Here is a 14,941-nt window from a genome sequence, read left to right as displayed (position 1 = left end):
ATTGTTTCCTGTTTTGTAGCATTTCTAATTGGATGGCGGAGAGTCTGAATCTAAAGACATCAGAAGTTTCCCTCGAGATGCCACAGCTCCTCGTGTGTCTCACATCTCGGTGCAGATGCCATCTGGAGGAGCATCTTGCGAGATGAAACATGTTGTGTTGTGTTGCACATCGTGGGAGACCTGTGCTATGGTCACTTCTGCATCCCTGGTTGAGCAGCAATCACGAATCAATTCAACAAACAAACCATAAAATAGTAATTCTTCTTCGATGGCTTCCATATCTCATGTTCTCAGTGCTGATTCATCTCCCAGGCCTTATCTGTAATGAGCTGCACTCACCTACAAGGTTACTGTTTGATCTCACAATCTGGCGTCTTAATTTATTTCACAAGGAAATGCTTGAAGGTGCGCAGCTTTTATCCCACACAGCCCGTGACGCAGAAAACCCAAGCAGGACGCGGGGAAAGTCTCCGCATGGAAGCATGGAAAACAAACTACAGCTCTCTCCTTCTGGCGGTGTATTTTGCAGGTCAGAAGACCGGGCAGCGCCAGGCAGGGTGGTTGGCACGGCCCAGGTTAGAACTGTCCACCTGCGTCCTCAAATCGAGGATAGTTCCTTTCATCATTCCTTCCGAGGCCCCTGCCTGCTTAATCAGGATCATTAAACACACACACACACACCTGTAACCGACGCGGCCGCCTCCCACCGACATGGAGAATTGGATCAGAGGCGGGGTCTGTACTTTCTTTAAACGCCAGATTCATTCTTACCACAGCTCATAAGTCCCATGCACAAACACCCAGGGATAACTGATTAAAGTGCAGTTTATTTGCTGGTAAACAGAATTAGGAAATAGTCTCTCACACAAGTAATGTTTTTTTTTTAAATGCTGCACAAAGGACCGTACAGTAATCCCTTCCCAGAGAGGTTATAGAACGATTTGTGCTAAACGGGGTTCTAAATACATTCGATTATGGGGACAGGTTTTATAAACAGAAAAAGGAACATGAAAATATGTCAAATATGAATATAAATGTTTTTAATTGTAATCTATGGAAGTTCCCGTTTTTGATTGATGCCCTTCCGTCTCGTTTTGGGCACAGTATAGTTATCATTATTTGTTTATTCCCTTGAATGGTTTCAGGCTGTAGTCGAGGGGAGGGGAGTCCGTCTGACTGCAGTGAAGGGACGAGCGATTTGTTTGATTTCTGACACTGGATTTGAACAGCTGCGTTTGTCGAGCGTGTGCCGTGACAGATCTGAGCACAGCTGGGCGTACCGGTCCGCACATCAGTCACTGTGAAGATGTCAACCACGGGGTTCTGGGCCCAGAGCACAAAGCAGGGTCCTGCAGCCTCCACAGCCTCTCAAACCCAAATCACATCCGAGCAGAAGACACTGCCAGTGAGCTGTATCGCTCTTTCCAACACTAACACATCTAAAAATAAATACAAATTACAACCCATTCCCATGGTTTATTTTAGAAAAGTCCCTTCATTCAATACAAAGCACATGTAGAGGCACACAGCAGGGCACAACGTGTACGGCTCAACCCTGCCGACATTGTGAAGCATTTCCAGATTTATATACATATGAAAATGAGTAAATGTGACCTTCATTAACACTCTTTTCTCAGCTTAATGCCCCCAAATTTATCCCGAGTAGAAAACACTGGAACCCCGACCCCGATTATTGATCAGTCTTCCCCAGAGCCCCTGGGGTCTCAAAAACAAAACCGATCGCCAGCGTGAATTAAGAAAATAACCTGGTACAAAGTAGAAATAGTCAGTTTGTTTATAAACGTGTCAGCAGCTGTGCCCTTGACTTGATTAAACATCAGCCTGGCGTCAGATTCCCGCATCCAGACAAAGTGCTTCAGAGAGAACGTATTAAAACAGAACTCGGACGACCCGACCCGCAGGCCGGCGTCACGAGAGGGAGGCATGCGATTTCACAGACGTGCTCCTCGCTCTCACTTCACACGTGTGCAGGGCATGCCGCCCGTCTCTCCGGGGCCCAGCGCGGTCAGGGAGCGCCCCCTTGCGGCCACACCGGGCGCCCGCTTCACTACTCCTTGGAGAAAGCGGCACACAGGGACCCGGCCACCACAATGAGGAACGCCAGCACCAGCACCAAGTAGTTCCGCAGTCCCTGGGGAGAAACACACACGGATAAGCAGCGTAGCGCGACGCCCCACCCCTCACTCACGCGGCGCCTGTCAGAAGCTCATTGAGCATTCAGCTGCCGTTCCTGGCCCTCTGCAGTCCTCACCTTCACCTCTCTGAACACCAGCACGCCCCATACAGCTGCGATGAGACCCGGGACCTGGAAGACAAACGAGTCCCATTAACGCAATCGGGGCTGCGGTCGCCGCCCCCCCGCCCACGCCGCCGGACAGCACTCACTGCGGTTATGATCGGGAAGCTGATGGCGGCACTGAGGTAGTTGTTGGCCAGGAACCAGCAGCAGTTGGCGATGGCCCACATGACGCCGGAGACGAATCCTACGCGAGGCAGAAGCGGAGAAGCAATTGACTCACCAAGAAAGAAAAAACAGGCTTCTTGTTCACTTAATTGCAACAGACAGAAATATTACACATTCACTTTTACACATTGTGGCGAGGGGTTCTTGGGCTCCGATCAATCGAGGGGCCCGGCCTCGCGCTCACCTGGCAGGATGGCTCGGGGGTAAACCTTGGGCTTGTTCCTCATGGCGGCGCAGTACACCAGGAAGTAGACGGTGCTGGTGAGGAAGATGCCGCTGAACTGTGCGAAAACATAGTCCAGGTCTGCGAGAGAAGGAGGGCAGAGACGCCGAGTCAGCACAGGATATCGTGTGAAGAAAAGGAAGAGGACAGGACAGGGGGGTTAGGACTCGCACTAGACAACTACAATTGCGGTTTTATTATTTTAAACTCTGTATTATAATGCTCCTCTACAGAGCGAAGAAAAGATCCCATAATATCCACATCCACCCAGAATAATACCCAGGCAGATCACATCCTGTCAAAATAAGATCAGTAATAACACGCACATACGGCACTGATACAGATAATTACACAAGGAGGAAAAGCAACACCAGACTCACCGAACCGGCTGGCTTTGGTGTATCTGCTGCCAGGCCTCCCGGCGCGACTCTTGATGTACAGCACCGGCACGAACGAGGAGCCGTACAGCAGCCCCGCCACCACGGCCAGACCGCAGCCTCTGGGGAGAGAGAGCAGCACCGCGTGGGCGTCAGGCTCACTGCAGGACGTGTTCGACCAGGGGGACCCTCGAGCTAAACATGAAGCACCCACAGGAGGGCCTCCTTCCACTGTCCGAGGACGATCAGTGAGAGCAGGGTGATCACGTGATCCTACTGTCACTGCAACACCGCGAGACGTGAGGAGGCATCTCCTCCTCGGCTGACTGGGAAGGCAATGTCCTACTGAGAGACTGAGGGACCTGAACCCTGGAACAGAGGAGACTACGTGGGGACTTGATTCAAGTCTCCAACATCATGAAAGGCATCAACCACATCAAACCAGAGGAGCTTTTCCAGATCAGCAGGGACACACGCACCCGGGGACACAAATGGAAATTGGGCTTCAAGGCATTCAAGACAGAAAACAGGAGACACTTCTTCACACAGAGAGGCGTCACAATCTGAACAAACTCCCCAGCGATGAGGCAGAAGAGACAATTTGGGAACATTCAGAAACAGACTGGATAGGATCCTTGATCACTTAGTTATTAATGGACACCAAACGAGCACGAGGGGGCGAATGGCCTGCTCTCAATTGGACACTTTCCTGTGTTCTAATGTTTTAATGACAGGACCCTCCAGAAATGTCTGATGCTGTACTTCTTCCACAAGTCCTGGGACGGCAGTCTGGAGGTGCAATAGAGAGGAGGAGGAAGAGGAGGAACAGAACCAGGCTTTGCTGTGTTGTGTGACTATATGAAGCCTGCCTGCCTGCCTCTTTTGAAGTGAACCCTTTTCTTCTACCTTTCAAGAGCTTTCTGTAAAATTCTTTAAAGCTCTATTGAAATTGAGTCATAATCTTATAATCTTACAATTTGGGAACATTCAAAAATAGACTGGATAGGATCCTTGGATCACTTAGTTATTAATGGACACCAAACGAGCACGATGGAGTGAATGGCCTCCTGTCGATTGGACACTGTCTGATGTTCTGATGACCAGCTGACCAGCATCATGGCTTTCATGGGGAGAGAATCACACGTTTGTGTTTGACTGCAGTTTATTACTAATACTGGGAGGCAAGCAGTGACATATAAACAACTGCAGCCCATGCCACATACACAAGACAGACGCACACGGAGCAACGCAGTGTTTTGAGAATCCTTTATGTATCATTGCCACTTTACGACACTCGGGTCAGCAGACGGTACGAAGAAGACTGATCCTAAACCTAACCGTCCACAACTCATTAATCACTCATAATCCCTGTTAATTGCTCCTTCAATTAGGCTTCATTGAGCCGTCTGATTAGTGCGAAATTAGAGTGATGGATGGAGCGACTCGGCAGGAGGGACGCGTGTGTATCGACACGCAACTCACACGAGCCTCACACTGCACACAGAGGAGCGTCACGCCTGATGTGTCGTGCTGCTGCAGCAATTAAAAACACATTCGTGTCAATAACAGGGCGGCTCCAGCGCAGAGCAGGATCCCCACAGAGCTCGCTCACGCCTGGTGTTCCTCCACGGTTTATTACAACCCTCCCACATCCTTCCCTGTGGAAGCTGGTAATGATACAGAGAGCCCTAGAACCCTACACTAGATATCATGCGTGTGTGCGTGTGTGTAGGGGAGATTGTCTGTTTAAAATCTGCCTCAATGAAGTGTTTAACCTCATCACACAACCTCTGTAGGCTGACTCATGCTCGACGAACTCTGAGAAGACAAAGTTAAACGAATCTAGGCCAACGGGTCCCGCATGTGGGACTGGAGCAGTCCTGGCATGGCGTGGTGAGAGAGGGGTGTGGTCGCGGTGGCGCGCACTGGTACCTACATCATCCTCTTCCTCTGCGGAGACAGCCGGTCCACCCAGGAGTCGTCGGACGAGCCCGTCCCCTCGCTGTTGATCCTCTGCAGGATCACAAGCGAAGGCAAGTGATTGAGAATTAAGAGAGAGACACACACTCACACAAAGGCAGTTGGGTTAAGTGATTGATGAACTGAACTCTGTGTTCAAGCCCAGAGCACATCAGCACTAGAGCAGTGTTTCACTCTAACAGTTAAGTGGAAAATGTGGAAACACGCTGCCACCCAGTGACAGGCCTGCAGACTGCAGCGGGCCGAGGGGCTGGAGATCTCAGTGAAGGAAGTCAATCTGTTTCATTTCTCATTTGTTTCGTTTCAATGCAGAATCTGCACGCGGCCGACACCCTGAGCTCGGAGCAGCAGAGCAGACACGAGGTGCGTCCAGGCGTGGGAGGCGTGTCAGATCTGGTTTTGGAGCACTTGCACTGCTGCTAAAACACACACTTACGCTGTCAAGCAGCAGAGGAGTCTCTTCTGAAGAGGAGGATCTCTGAACATCGCTTTTAACGAAGAAGAATATGATGGCACTGAGAAAGAGAAAAAAATATTTATTACAGAACCTTACAATCTCACAGCTAATTATGTAATTGAATCCAACACCTTCTACAACAGGACTATAACATCAACATCTACTTCAGAACATCAGATCACAACAGGTTTCTTGTGATTTTTCAATTTAACTAATTCACCTGAATCCCATTAGAACTACAGTCACAACCTTTCACCTTTCATGGAGTCTAGAAATCGATTTAACCTCAGTTAGAGCAGACGAGACCCCTGGGGTCATCGACACACAGACCGGCAGTAAAGAACTGTCTTCCGCTCTAGCGTGACTCACAGTCAACACTCCCACACACTGCTAGAACAGCTCCTCTGTCCCGCTCAACTCGCAGAGCTGCCCGTCAGGGTGCGAGACGGGCTCTATGCCAGCGCTGAGAAGGAGCGTCACGGTCGTACCTTAAAAGACACAGCCCTGCTCCACAGTAATTCAGCACGGGATTGGCTACCTCCTCCGGGTCGATCCCAAACCAGCCGAACCTGTAACAAAAACGAACACGTCTGGTTTCAGCAGGATTTTACTCAGCGGAAGTCCGACTCTCTAGTGTCACCGCCCCAGAGGGACTCACCGCGAGCTCGCCCACCCCATCAGCAGGTTAAAGGAGCCCCAGATCAGAATTCCCAGTCCCAGGCCGATGGTTTTCAGGATTGGCACCACTGTAATATTACCTGAAACACATTTGACAGACATACATGTGAGAGATGACTGCTTTGCATGGCTCTGGGTTTGTCTGGGCTCAGGTGACCGAGACTGGGCTGCTGTACTGTGGAGCAAAGTCACTCTGCCCGATCTGTCCGAGACAACATGTCTCACACAGTCAGAGACCCCTCTCACCCAACTCCACAGTCTGGCAGAGTAGCGGCCGCTCTACAGAGGGAGGCGGGGATCGTACCTGTGGCCCAGATGGCTCCCCCGAGCATCGCCAGAGGCCAGAACGTGGGGGACTGGAGGAGGATGTTGACCCCGAGAGAGACGAGCCATATAGCGGCGCAGAGGACCCACTGGAAGAACATCCCTGAGATGCAACAAGAGAGGGGAAAGACACTGGTGTGTATCTAGTGGGAATGGGAGGAGGGGAAGAAGAGGCAGAAGGGGCTCCAAGTCTGAAGGGTGTGTTTTTGCAGAACGTGCGACACCGAGCGCTCGACAGGACCCACACAGAGCCGTGGGCCTGGGTGCTTTATGGGTGTTCTTGTTGACTCGGTCTGCCTTACCATCGCCGGTGTCAAACTTTTTCACTGGCACGAAGTTGCTGCCGAAGAAGACAGCGGAGACGGCGCAGGACACATATCCGTACACCAGCTCGGTGCTGTTGGTCGTGTTGCTCTTACCCAGCTGCCAGAGGCTCACCGGCACGGGCTCTGTGGAAAACACATCACAGGGGTGAGGTATTACCTGCGCACTGACCTACAGGACAGCACGGTTTCACTGCACTCCTGACTTTAACCACAGGGTTAACACATCAGCACAATGAACATCCTGCTGATGTGGAGCACAAGATCCCCAACCCCTTAAAATCCGAGCACAGCGGACATGCGCATGTGCTGCTCGTACAGTAATCCCTGAGGAATCACAGCACCTTGTTATGAAGTGCGAAAAGCTACTGTGTATTAACAACTTCTGGCATGAAACGCTTATTGGGTTATTTCAGTGTTTCCGTTTCATATATTGAACACAACCCAGAATGAATTACAATTGTGCACAATAGCCTGCATGGATGACTTTATAGGTATACTTTATGCAAAATACATGCTTAACACAAGGTTTATAAGGTTATTAAAACTGAAAATAAAATCAGATCTTCTGACCGGGATCCCATGACTGAGCCCACGGCGCAGCTCCCGGGCATGCGCACTGAGGCCGGTCTTACCTCCCTCCTGGCGCTGGCAGCTGCACAGACACAGCGCAGATATAAAAACCGCGCAGCTCGCTGCTGTCGTCCACATCGCCATGTCTGCGTTACAGCCGCGGCCTCGGTCACACGCTCGCCTGTCCTGTCACAGCGCGTTTACATGCATGACCTGCGGCGCACAAAACGCCAGCACTTCCGCACTCATCAGCTGACGCGGTCATGTGACGCGGTCATGCTTGTGCGACAGCCCCGAGTCACATGACACGCTACACGCTGCACCCTGCCCAGTTCCTCCGCGAAGGCGTCTGAGAGCGGCTGTGTGCGCAGCCCGCTGCAGTGCCTGCACACTCACTAATAACCCCCTGCGCTGTGGACAGCAGGGGGCGCACAGGAGCTGAGCTGACTGCAGCCATTCAAATACCAGCAACCAGGGCTAAGACGCGAATGATGCGGCAATGTTTTACAATAATGGGCACCAATCCTTAATGACCGAATGAATGAATGAATTTGATATCGTGTAGAAGCCCAGACCCCAAACCCAGACTGCCCCCCTCCCCCTGACCCTCTATAGCAGGGGTGGCTAACCCTGGTCCTGGAGAGCCGCAATCCTGCAGGATTTCCAGGTCTCTCTTAATTACCAATCAATGGATATCTTGAACACAGGGACATTTTGCCTAATTAAGACCCATAATTGGTTCAATTAAGCAGTTCGGCTCTCCAGGACCAGGATTAGCCACCCCTGCTCTATAGCAAGCCCAGTTGTCATGTCTTCAATTGCATCTCAAGATATCCTGAAATATTTAAAGATATCTTGAAATGAATTAGAGATATCACTAAATTCATTACAGATATCTTTATTCATTTCAGATGGTGTTTTGATATCTTCAATTGCACTTTAAAATACGATATCTGCATTTCATTTAGATGTATCTTCAAATCATTTAAAGATATCTGTAATACATATATCCTGTAAATGACTTGTTGTTAATTTAGCGATATCTGTAAATGATTTAAAGATATATTTAAACGCAATCGAATATATCTCTAAATGTTCATTTGGCTTGCCATAGACCCTCACCCTATACATGTGATTAACAGCAGAACTCATAGAAGTGCAAGAGGCACTTTGGAAAAAACGGTTTACATATAAATATATTGCGATATGTGTTCATTAGTCAATCAATTATTTTTTATTATGTATAGCGCCATTCGCAGGGAAGCCCCAGAGCACTTTACAGTTTGACAAACAGACGACATAAATACGCAAATAAATAATCCATAAACAATTAATAAAATAAATTAAAATAGTATAAAATAAACTTAATCTATGGTTCGGTATTTAGAGATCCAATGAAAGGAATGTAATAATGCTGAATGTGGTTTATTTAGCCGGGCTTTGGAGAGGGCTGTGAGGATTGTGCTGTGAGTGCAACCTCACTGTTGGACAGTGAATAGTTTACATGGTCACTTTTTTTTTCATGTCGTTCATTCGTGCTGCTCTCGCTTCCAGCCCTTTACACAGTCGCTGCTCCCAGAGACACAGCTCTCCTGTTTAAGCGCCTGCCTGCCCGGGTGTGTCGGTGGGCTGCGGGCTCAGTCACAGCGCTGCGCTAAGACGCACCAGTCAGACGCCCACGGAGCGCCGTGGAAATGGGACTCGGATATGATGCAGCAGCCCGGTGACCCTCTCTGCCCAGTCCATCATGCTGGATTATAATGGAGAGTCGGTTCATTCGTCCTGGCGACATAGAAAGGTGTCTCGTCCTCTGGTCGCTCTCCTGGATCCACAGAGTCTCCAAGCGCGCCGGGAGATGCCCGCTGTCCAAGAGGAGCGCTCTGATCGCCAGCGCCGGCTTCATATGCGTGTTTTTTCTGGTTTCCCAGGCGGGTCACACTCTGCCCCGGGACAGGATAGCGGATAAGCAGCGGTACCGAGGAGGCAGGGGACACACGCCGGAGTCCTGGCTTGCTCTCCAGGACGCATCGCCGCAGCAGCCCGTGCGTACCGGGGACACCGCAGCCACCTGGGCACCCAACGTGGTGTACATCACGCTCAAAGCAAAACGCAGCAAGCCCTCTGTCATCCGGGGCACCCTGAGACCCAAAAGTAGGAGGAAGCAAAACTTCATTAAACCCGCTCCCGGGTTCAGTGATGCGGGAGGTATTGGACAGGGGGACCCCCGCCATGCTAAGACACCGAGACGGGCTTACGAGGACCAGGGAGGAGCTCAGAAACTGGGACGCATGGAGGACACCTCTCTTAAGAGACGGGTCCCACAAGACACTCATGCTCGACCCGGGTCCATCAGGATGTACAGTCAGAGCGCCCCCCCCTGGTTCAGCACAGCCGACATGGACGCCCTGCGCTTCCTCTCCGGCTCCGCCGTGGCCGGGGTCTCAGACATCTCCCTGCCGGGACATCCGCCGCTGCTGCTGTTCCAGGGCACCGCTTTCGTCTCCGGGACGCCCCCGGGGGACACGCACAGGGAGACGGGGGGCGAGGCTCCGGTGTGCCACGGGCGCTGCGGCCTCATCAAGAGGCCGGTGGACCTGAGTGAGGTGTTTGCCTTCCACCTGGACAGGGTCCTGGGGCTGAACCGCAGCGTGCCAGCCGTGAGCCGGAGGTTTGACTTCTATCAAGGCAAGGATCTGGAGTCAAATGTGTTTCTGTCCCCACACTGCCCTGTACTTTTAAAAGAAAAATGCCTCTCAGATTGTGATAGTTTAAAACTCGCCTCTGCGATGCCTTGATTAAAGACAACCACACCAATGATTGGATTTCTCTATTATTATTATATTTATTTATTTATTTATTTATTTATTTAACTTCTTGGCAGACGCCCTTATCCAGGGCGACTTACAACATAAGTGCAAAACAAAGTGCAAAAATACAGTTAAGTAAAAGGCATCAATCATTACAAATTAAATTTACATAAAACATAGCAATTCAAAATATAATACATTTTACAACTTCCAGTTTACACAGGCAAGTACAGTAAGTGAGGTCCTACACCCTGGACGGTGAAAGCTGAGTGCTGTCAAGAGTCACAGTCACGGGCTACGGGAAAGGAGCAAGGCGTTTAGGCGTTTAACTCGGGTGCACACGCAGGCTGTAGTCATACTATTCTCGACATCTGCTTCAACAATACACTTGTAGCTTAAAATGGAAAACATTTAATTATTTATTATTATTATTATTATTATTATTATTATTATTATTATTATTATTAACAATAACGCAATGATGGCTCTCTTGTGAGAAATGCGATTCTTAGAGCAGCTGTAGCGCTTCACATTTAACCGTGATTTGTGTAACAGTTATTGTTTTAAATAAACCCTTCATAATAATACTAATACTAATAATAACAGTAATACTGATGTCCTTGCCCTGAATTCCCCATCTGTTAATTATCATTGTCTATTTGTTTTCGTTGTGATGGTTTGTATACAGTCTGACTTAATGCTATCGCGTGTAAATGTAAGTATATCGCAGGATTAAACTGTGAGAGGTTCAATAGTAACAATAATGAATATGAGCATGTATTTATGAATGGATAGGTCTATATTGTGAACAGTTGTCCCGGGCAGGTCTGTAGTGGTGTCTTTGTTCCCACAGACAGCCGCGCCTGCGCGGTGCTGCTCTGGGACCCCTCTCTGGCGCCGGCGGTGCGGCTGACCTGGGGGTCGTACCAGCGCGCCCTGGGGCATCAGTGCTGGCACCGTGGCGTGGCGCCCAGGGCGGAGTGGGGCTGCCCCACGATACACCACTCTGAGTGGAGCAAGCTGGCGCTCTTTGACTTCCTGCTGCAGGTAAGAGGAATATGTGGGGAGCCCGAGAAATAGATAAATCAATTAACTCATTAATTACCGTTACTACTGCTTCTGCTGTTGGTGTTACTAAAACTACTGCTACTACTCCTTTTACTGCTACTACAATGGTAAAGTAAGTGCTGTCTGATAATGTGATCTGTAAATCTAAGCTATATGCAGTTGAATATATCTTCTTGTTTTATAAAATACATGTATTTGTTACACAAGCCTGCCCCCTGGGTTACCCTTAACACTTGGCACTTTGTGAATCACATGCAGCTGCCAGAGCAGAGTGAACATGTGTGAGACGAGGAGACGTCCGCGCATGGGCTGAGGGGCCTCTGGAGAGACCTCTCACCTCGCGTTCATATCAGAATTAAAGTGCGTGTCTGAGATATGCGAGGGTGGCCGGCTGTGAGGTCCATGTCAGACAAAGACAGGATTGTGAGGGAAGTGTGGGGCTCTGGAGGGGAGATCCGTCCCGCGAAGGAGTCAGAAGGCGGCCAAAAGCAGTCTTGTTCACAACAGACATTCATGATTCTCCATCGCCGTCTCTGTCGTTCACATCCGACACAATGTGCGACTTGTCTCTCATCCCGACCCACAGTTCAGCTGCGCCCCAGATCGTCCCGCCTGCGGAGCCACGGGACTGAATGGGATTTACACAAACACGTGCAGCTGGTTGCTGTAGCTCGCTGCAATAAGGCCTCCACAGTCTATGCTTGCTTGCTTTTCTTCCTTGAAAATTACAGCCTTAGAAGGGTCCAATTTGAACTCTGATATTAATATCTCTTAATGATTATAATAGAATTAGATTTTGAGGATCATGCTTCCATCTAAATAAAATGCATGATTAGAAAACCTTTGAAATATACTCAAACACAAATTGGCAAACTGGAATGGGGTGCGCTAATCACACAGCTGGCATGCACCACAGCACCGATGATGTATTACGGAACTGTTGTGTCCCACCCCGTCCTCTGTGTCCTTTCCTGCAGGTGTACGATCGCCTGGACAGGAACTGCTGTGGGTTCAAGCCCCGCAGAGAGGACCTGTGTGTGGAGAAGGGGCTGCACCGGGAGTGTGCCGATCAGGACAGCGTGGACCTGGTGCACATCGTCCACCGTCATGGCGACCCCGGGCGCCTGGTGTTCATCGATAACAAGGGCTATTTTGACCGGGACGAGAGCAACCTGGACTTCAAGCTGCTGGAGGGGATTAAGGAGTGAGTATGGATTTATAAACTCTAGCCTGGGGGGAGCCGGTACTGACACAGAGCACAGGATGTTTGTTCTTCTGTCTCGTATGTTTGAGGAGAAATGAAAGGACGCCTGCTGACCGAGCTGCAGTGATCGCCGATCAGTGCCGCAGTGTGCAGACGGCAGCATACAGAGGAATTTATTACCTCTGTGAAAGATCTGGAGAGATAATGACAGACCTCTCGCCTCTCCTGGTACATTCCAGCCGTGAGTATCGAGGCTCGGGCTGTGAGAGCTTGTGAAGGTGGCGTCCTCCCTCTCCCGGCCCGGCAGAGCGCTCGAACCCCACCGCGTCGAGGAGACCGGCGTTTGGATGGAGCTGGTTTGATGATTTTCAGATCGGGCTCCAGAGCCAGCGTTTCCCCAGAGTGCCCAAAAGCGATGGCAAAAATGTCAAGGTCTGTCAGGAGGGAGCTTTTGAGTGAAAGAGGATGTTCTATATTTTCTTCTTCAGAGCTTTAGAAATGGTGCACATTTTGGTATTGGAGTTGTCTATACAATTTGGGCCAACAGGAAGGCTGTCTGTGTAAGAAGTGTACTCATTTATTTACTTAGCACTAACTTCCCACAGTGACAATCTACTTTCACCCTGTCCAGCAGGGTTACAGATCAGACAGTGTAAGAAGCATGAATAAAGGACTGACAGGAATCATGCAGCACTGGGGGACATGAGAATATAAGACATTGTCCAATCGAGAGGAGCCCATTCGCCCCATCGTGCTCGTTTGGTGTCCATTAATATTTAAGTGATTCAAGGATCCTATCCAGTCTGTTTTTGAATGTTCCCAAATTGTATCTTCAGCCACATCGCTTGGGAGTTTGTTCAGATTGTGACGCCTCTCTGTGTGAAGAAGTGTCTCCTGTTTTCTGTCTTGAATGCCTTGAAGCCGAATTTCCATTTGTATCCCCGGGTGCGTGTGTCCCTGCTGATCTGGAAAAGCTCCTCTGGGTTGATGTGGTCGATGCCTTTCATGATTTTGAATACTTGGATCAAGTCCCCACGTAGTCTCCTCTGTTCCAGGGTGAAAAGGTTCAGGTCCTCAGTCTCTCAGTAGGACATTCCCTTCAGACCTGGAATAAGTCTGGTTGCTCTCCTCTGATCTGAACTGCCTCTAGAGCAGCGATATCTTTCTTGAAGTGTGGTGGGTGCCAAGAACAGTACATAAAGTGTGTCTAATGAATTGTCTCCGTGTGAAAACAGGCTTCCGGAGTCTGCAATCGCAGTGCTGCGGAGCCGGCGCCTGAGAGAGAAGCTGCTTCAGTCGCTGTTCCTGGACGAGGCGTACTGGGAGAGCCAGGGCGGGCGGCAGGGCATCGAGAAGCTCATCGACGTGGTGGAGAGGAGGGCCAAGGTTCTCCTCACCTACATCAATGCCCATGGGATCAAGCTGGCGCCCATGGGCAACTGAGACTGGAGGGGTGCAGACGCTCTGCTTTGAAAACCACCGACACTGGAGGTGGGCCGAGTTGCGTGTGGTGCCGCCACCAAGGAGAACCCTTGGCCCTCGTTCTGAAACAACGGCACTCTGCCGGGCTTGTGGGTCGAGGGTCTCTCCCACGTGCTCGTCAAACACTGACTGTCAGAATACCGTCGCTAACAGCACCCAGATTCATGACTTTCACTTTCTGCCACAATCGGTGACAGAGAGCACATTCCAGGGAATCATTCTGAACAATTGGCGGGAAGTTCAATTTGACTTTTGTATCTTGGTTGGAAATGCACCGCCTTCTGTACTACTGTTGGGTCTCTGTTTTCAAGATTACCACATTGTACTTACAAGCTTAAATGTCGTTTTCATTTTTCACATTTCATTCCACTGTTATCACCAGCTCCTGTGCGTACGGCAGCCGTACAATTCACTGCTGAGATTCATTTCTGACACTGGGGAAGTATTACAGAATCAAGGTATCTTCTCTCTATATTATAATTGCGATTGTCTTTGACAAAACCAAAGAGTAAAATCATATTTACAGGTAGACTTGTGGGACTTGTATTGGTTTATTGTTATTATGTTCTTATTTGGTTGTTTTAATACTGTAATTAAAAACTGAATGTTTTTCAGAATATTGCAGGTGGATTTCTGGCACAGTAAAAACATTGTCCAGTATTTGAAAAACAAAATTAAGTTGCATGCTCACATACACACACACGCCTACACACACACACACACACACACACATGCAAACACACACACTCACACCTGTACGCACACACACACACATGCAAACACACACACTCACACCTGTACGCACACACACACACACACACACACACACACACCTGTACGCACACACACAAAGTTACAATTATATTTTAATACCATTTGCTGCTTAGTTTGACTACAGATGCAAATACAGTTCTTTTCTTCCTTTTATAATTATTAGTACCATTGGCTTCCAAGTGCTCA

General features: G+C 49.4%; 2 protein-coding genes across 2 annotated transcripts; one reads left to right on the top strand and one right to left on the bottom strand.

The window, feature by feature from the left end:
- Nucleotides 1–1,456: 1,456 nt before the first annotated feature.
- On the bottom strand, nucleotides 1,457–7,750 carry LOC136764187 (transmembrane protein 144). Its single transcript, XM_066718012.1, has 12 exons — nucleotides 7,483–7,750; nucleotides 6,827–6,973; nucleotides 6,505–6,627; nucleotides 6,181–6,280; nucleotides 6,011–6,091; nucleotides 5,502–5,580; nucleotides 5,022–5,098; nucleotides 3,089–3,207; nucleotides 2,670–2,789; nucleotides 2,407–2,504; nucleotides 2,273–2,326; nucleotides 1,457–2,152 (listed from the first exon to the last, which is right to left on the bottom strand). The coding sequence occupies exons 1-12, from the start codon at nucleotides 7,562–7,564 to the stop codon at nucleotides 2,069–2,071; spliced, it is 1,164 nt and encodes a 387-aa protein (XP_066574109.1). The 5' UTR covers nucleotides 7,565–7,750; the 3' UTR covers nucleotides 1,457–2,068.
- Nucleotides 7,751–8,901: 1,151 nt separating this feature from the next.
- gask1b (golgi associated kinase 1B) lies at nucleotides 8,902–14,600 on the top strand. The gene is made up of 4 exons (XM_066718011.1): nucleotides 8,902–10,105; nucleotides 11,081–11,274; nucleotides 12,273–12,499; nucleotides 13,735–14,600. The coding sequence occupies exons 1-4, from the start codon at nucleotides 9,181–9,183 to the stop codon at nucleotides 13,940–13,942; spliced, it is 1,554 nt and encodes a 517-aa protein (XP_066574108.1). The 5' UTR covers nucleotides 8,902–9,180; the 3' UTR covers nucleotides 13,943–14,600.
- Nucleotides 14,601–14,941: the final 341 nt, after the last annotated feature.

Source organism: Amia ocellicauda, chromosome 12 (assembly GCF_036373705.1).
Source record: "Amia ocellicauda isolate fAmiCal2 chromosome 12, fAmiCal2.hap1, whole genome shotgun sequence".
NCBI classification, from domain to species: domain Eukaryota; kingdom Metazoa; phylum Chordata; class Actinopteri; order Amiiformes; family Amiidae; genus Amia; species Amia ocellicauda.
This window is presented reverse-complemented; position numbering and strand designations above follow the sequence as displayed.

Coding starts and splice junctions, on each gene's coding strand:
- LOC136764187 (XM_066718012.1), bottom strand. CDS start 7,564: ATGGCGATGTGGACGACAGCAGCGAGCTGCGCGGTTTTTATATCTGCG. Junction 6,092..6,180: donor ATGGGGTGGGCGAGCTCGCG/GTGAGTCCCTCT, acceptor TTTTTGTTACAG/GTTCGGCTGGTTTGGGATCG. Junction 2,505..2,669: donor CCCCCGAGCCATCCTGCCAG/GTGAGCGCGAGG, acceptor TGCCTCGCGTAG/GATTCGTCTCCGGCGTCATG.
- gask1b (XM_066718011.1), top strand. CDS start 9,181: ATGGAGAGTCGGTTCATTCGTCCTGGCGACATAGAAAGGTGTCTCGTC. Junction 10,106..11,080: donor GAGGTTTGACTTCTATCAAG/GCAAGGATCTGG, acceptor TTGTTCCCACAG/ACAGCCGCGCCTGCGCGGTG. Junction 12,500..13,734: donor CTGCTGGAGGGGATTAAGGA/GTGAGTATGGAT, acceptor GTGTGAAAACAG/GCTTCCGGAGTCTGCAATCG.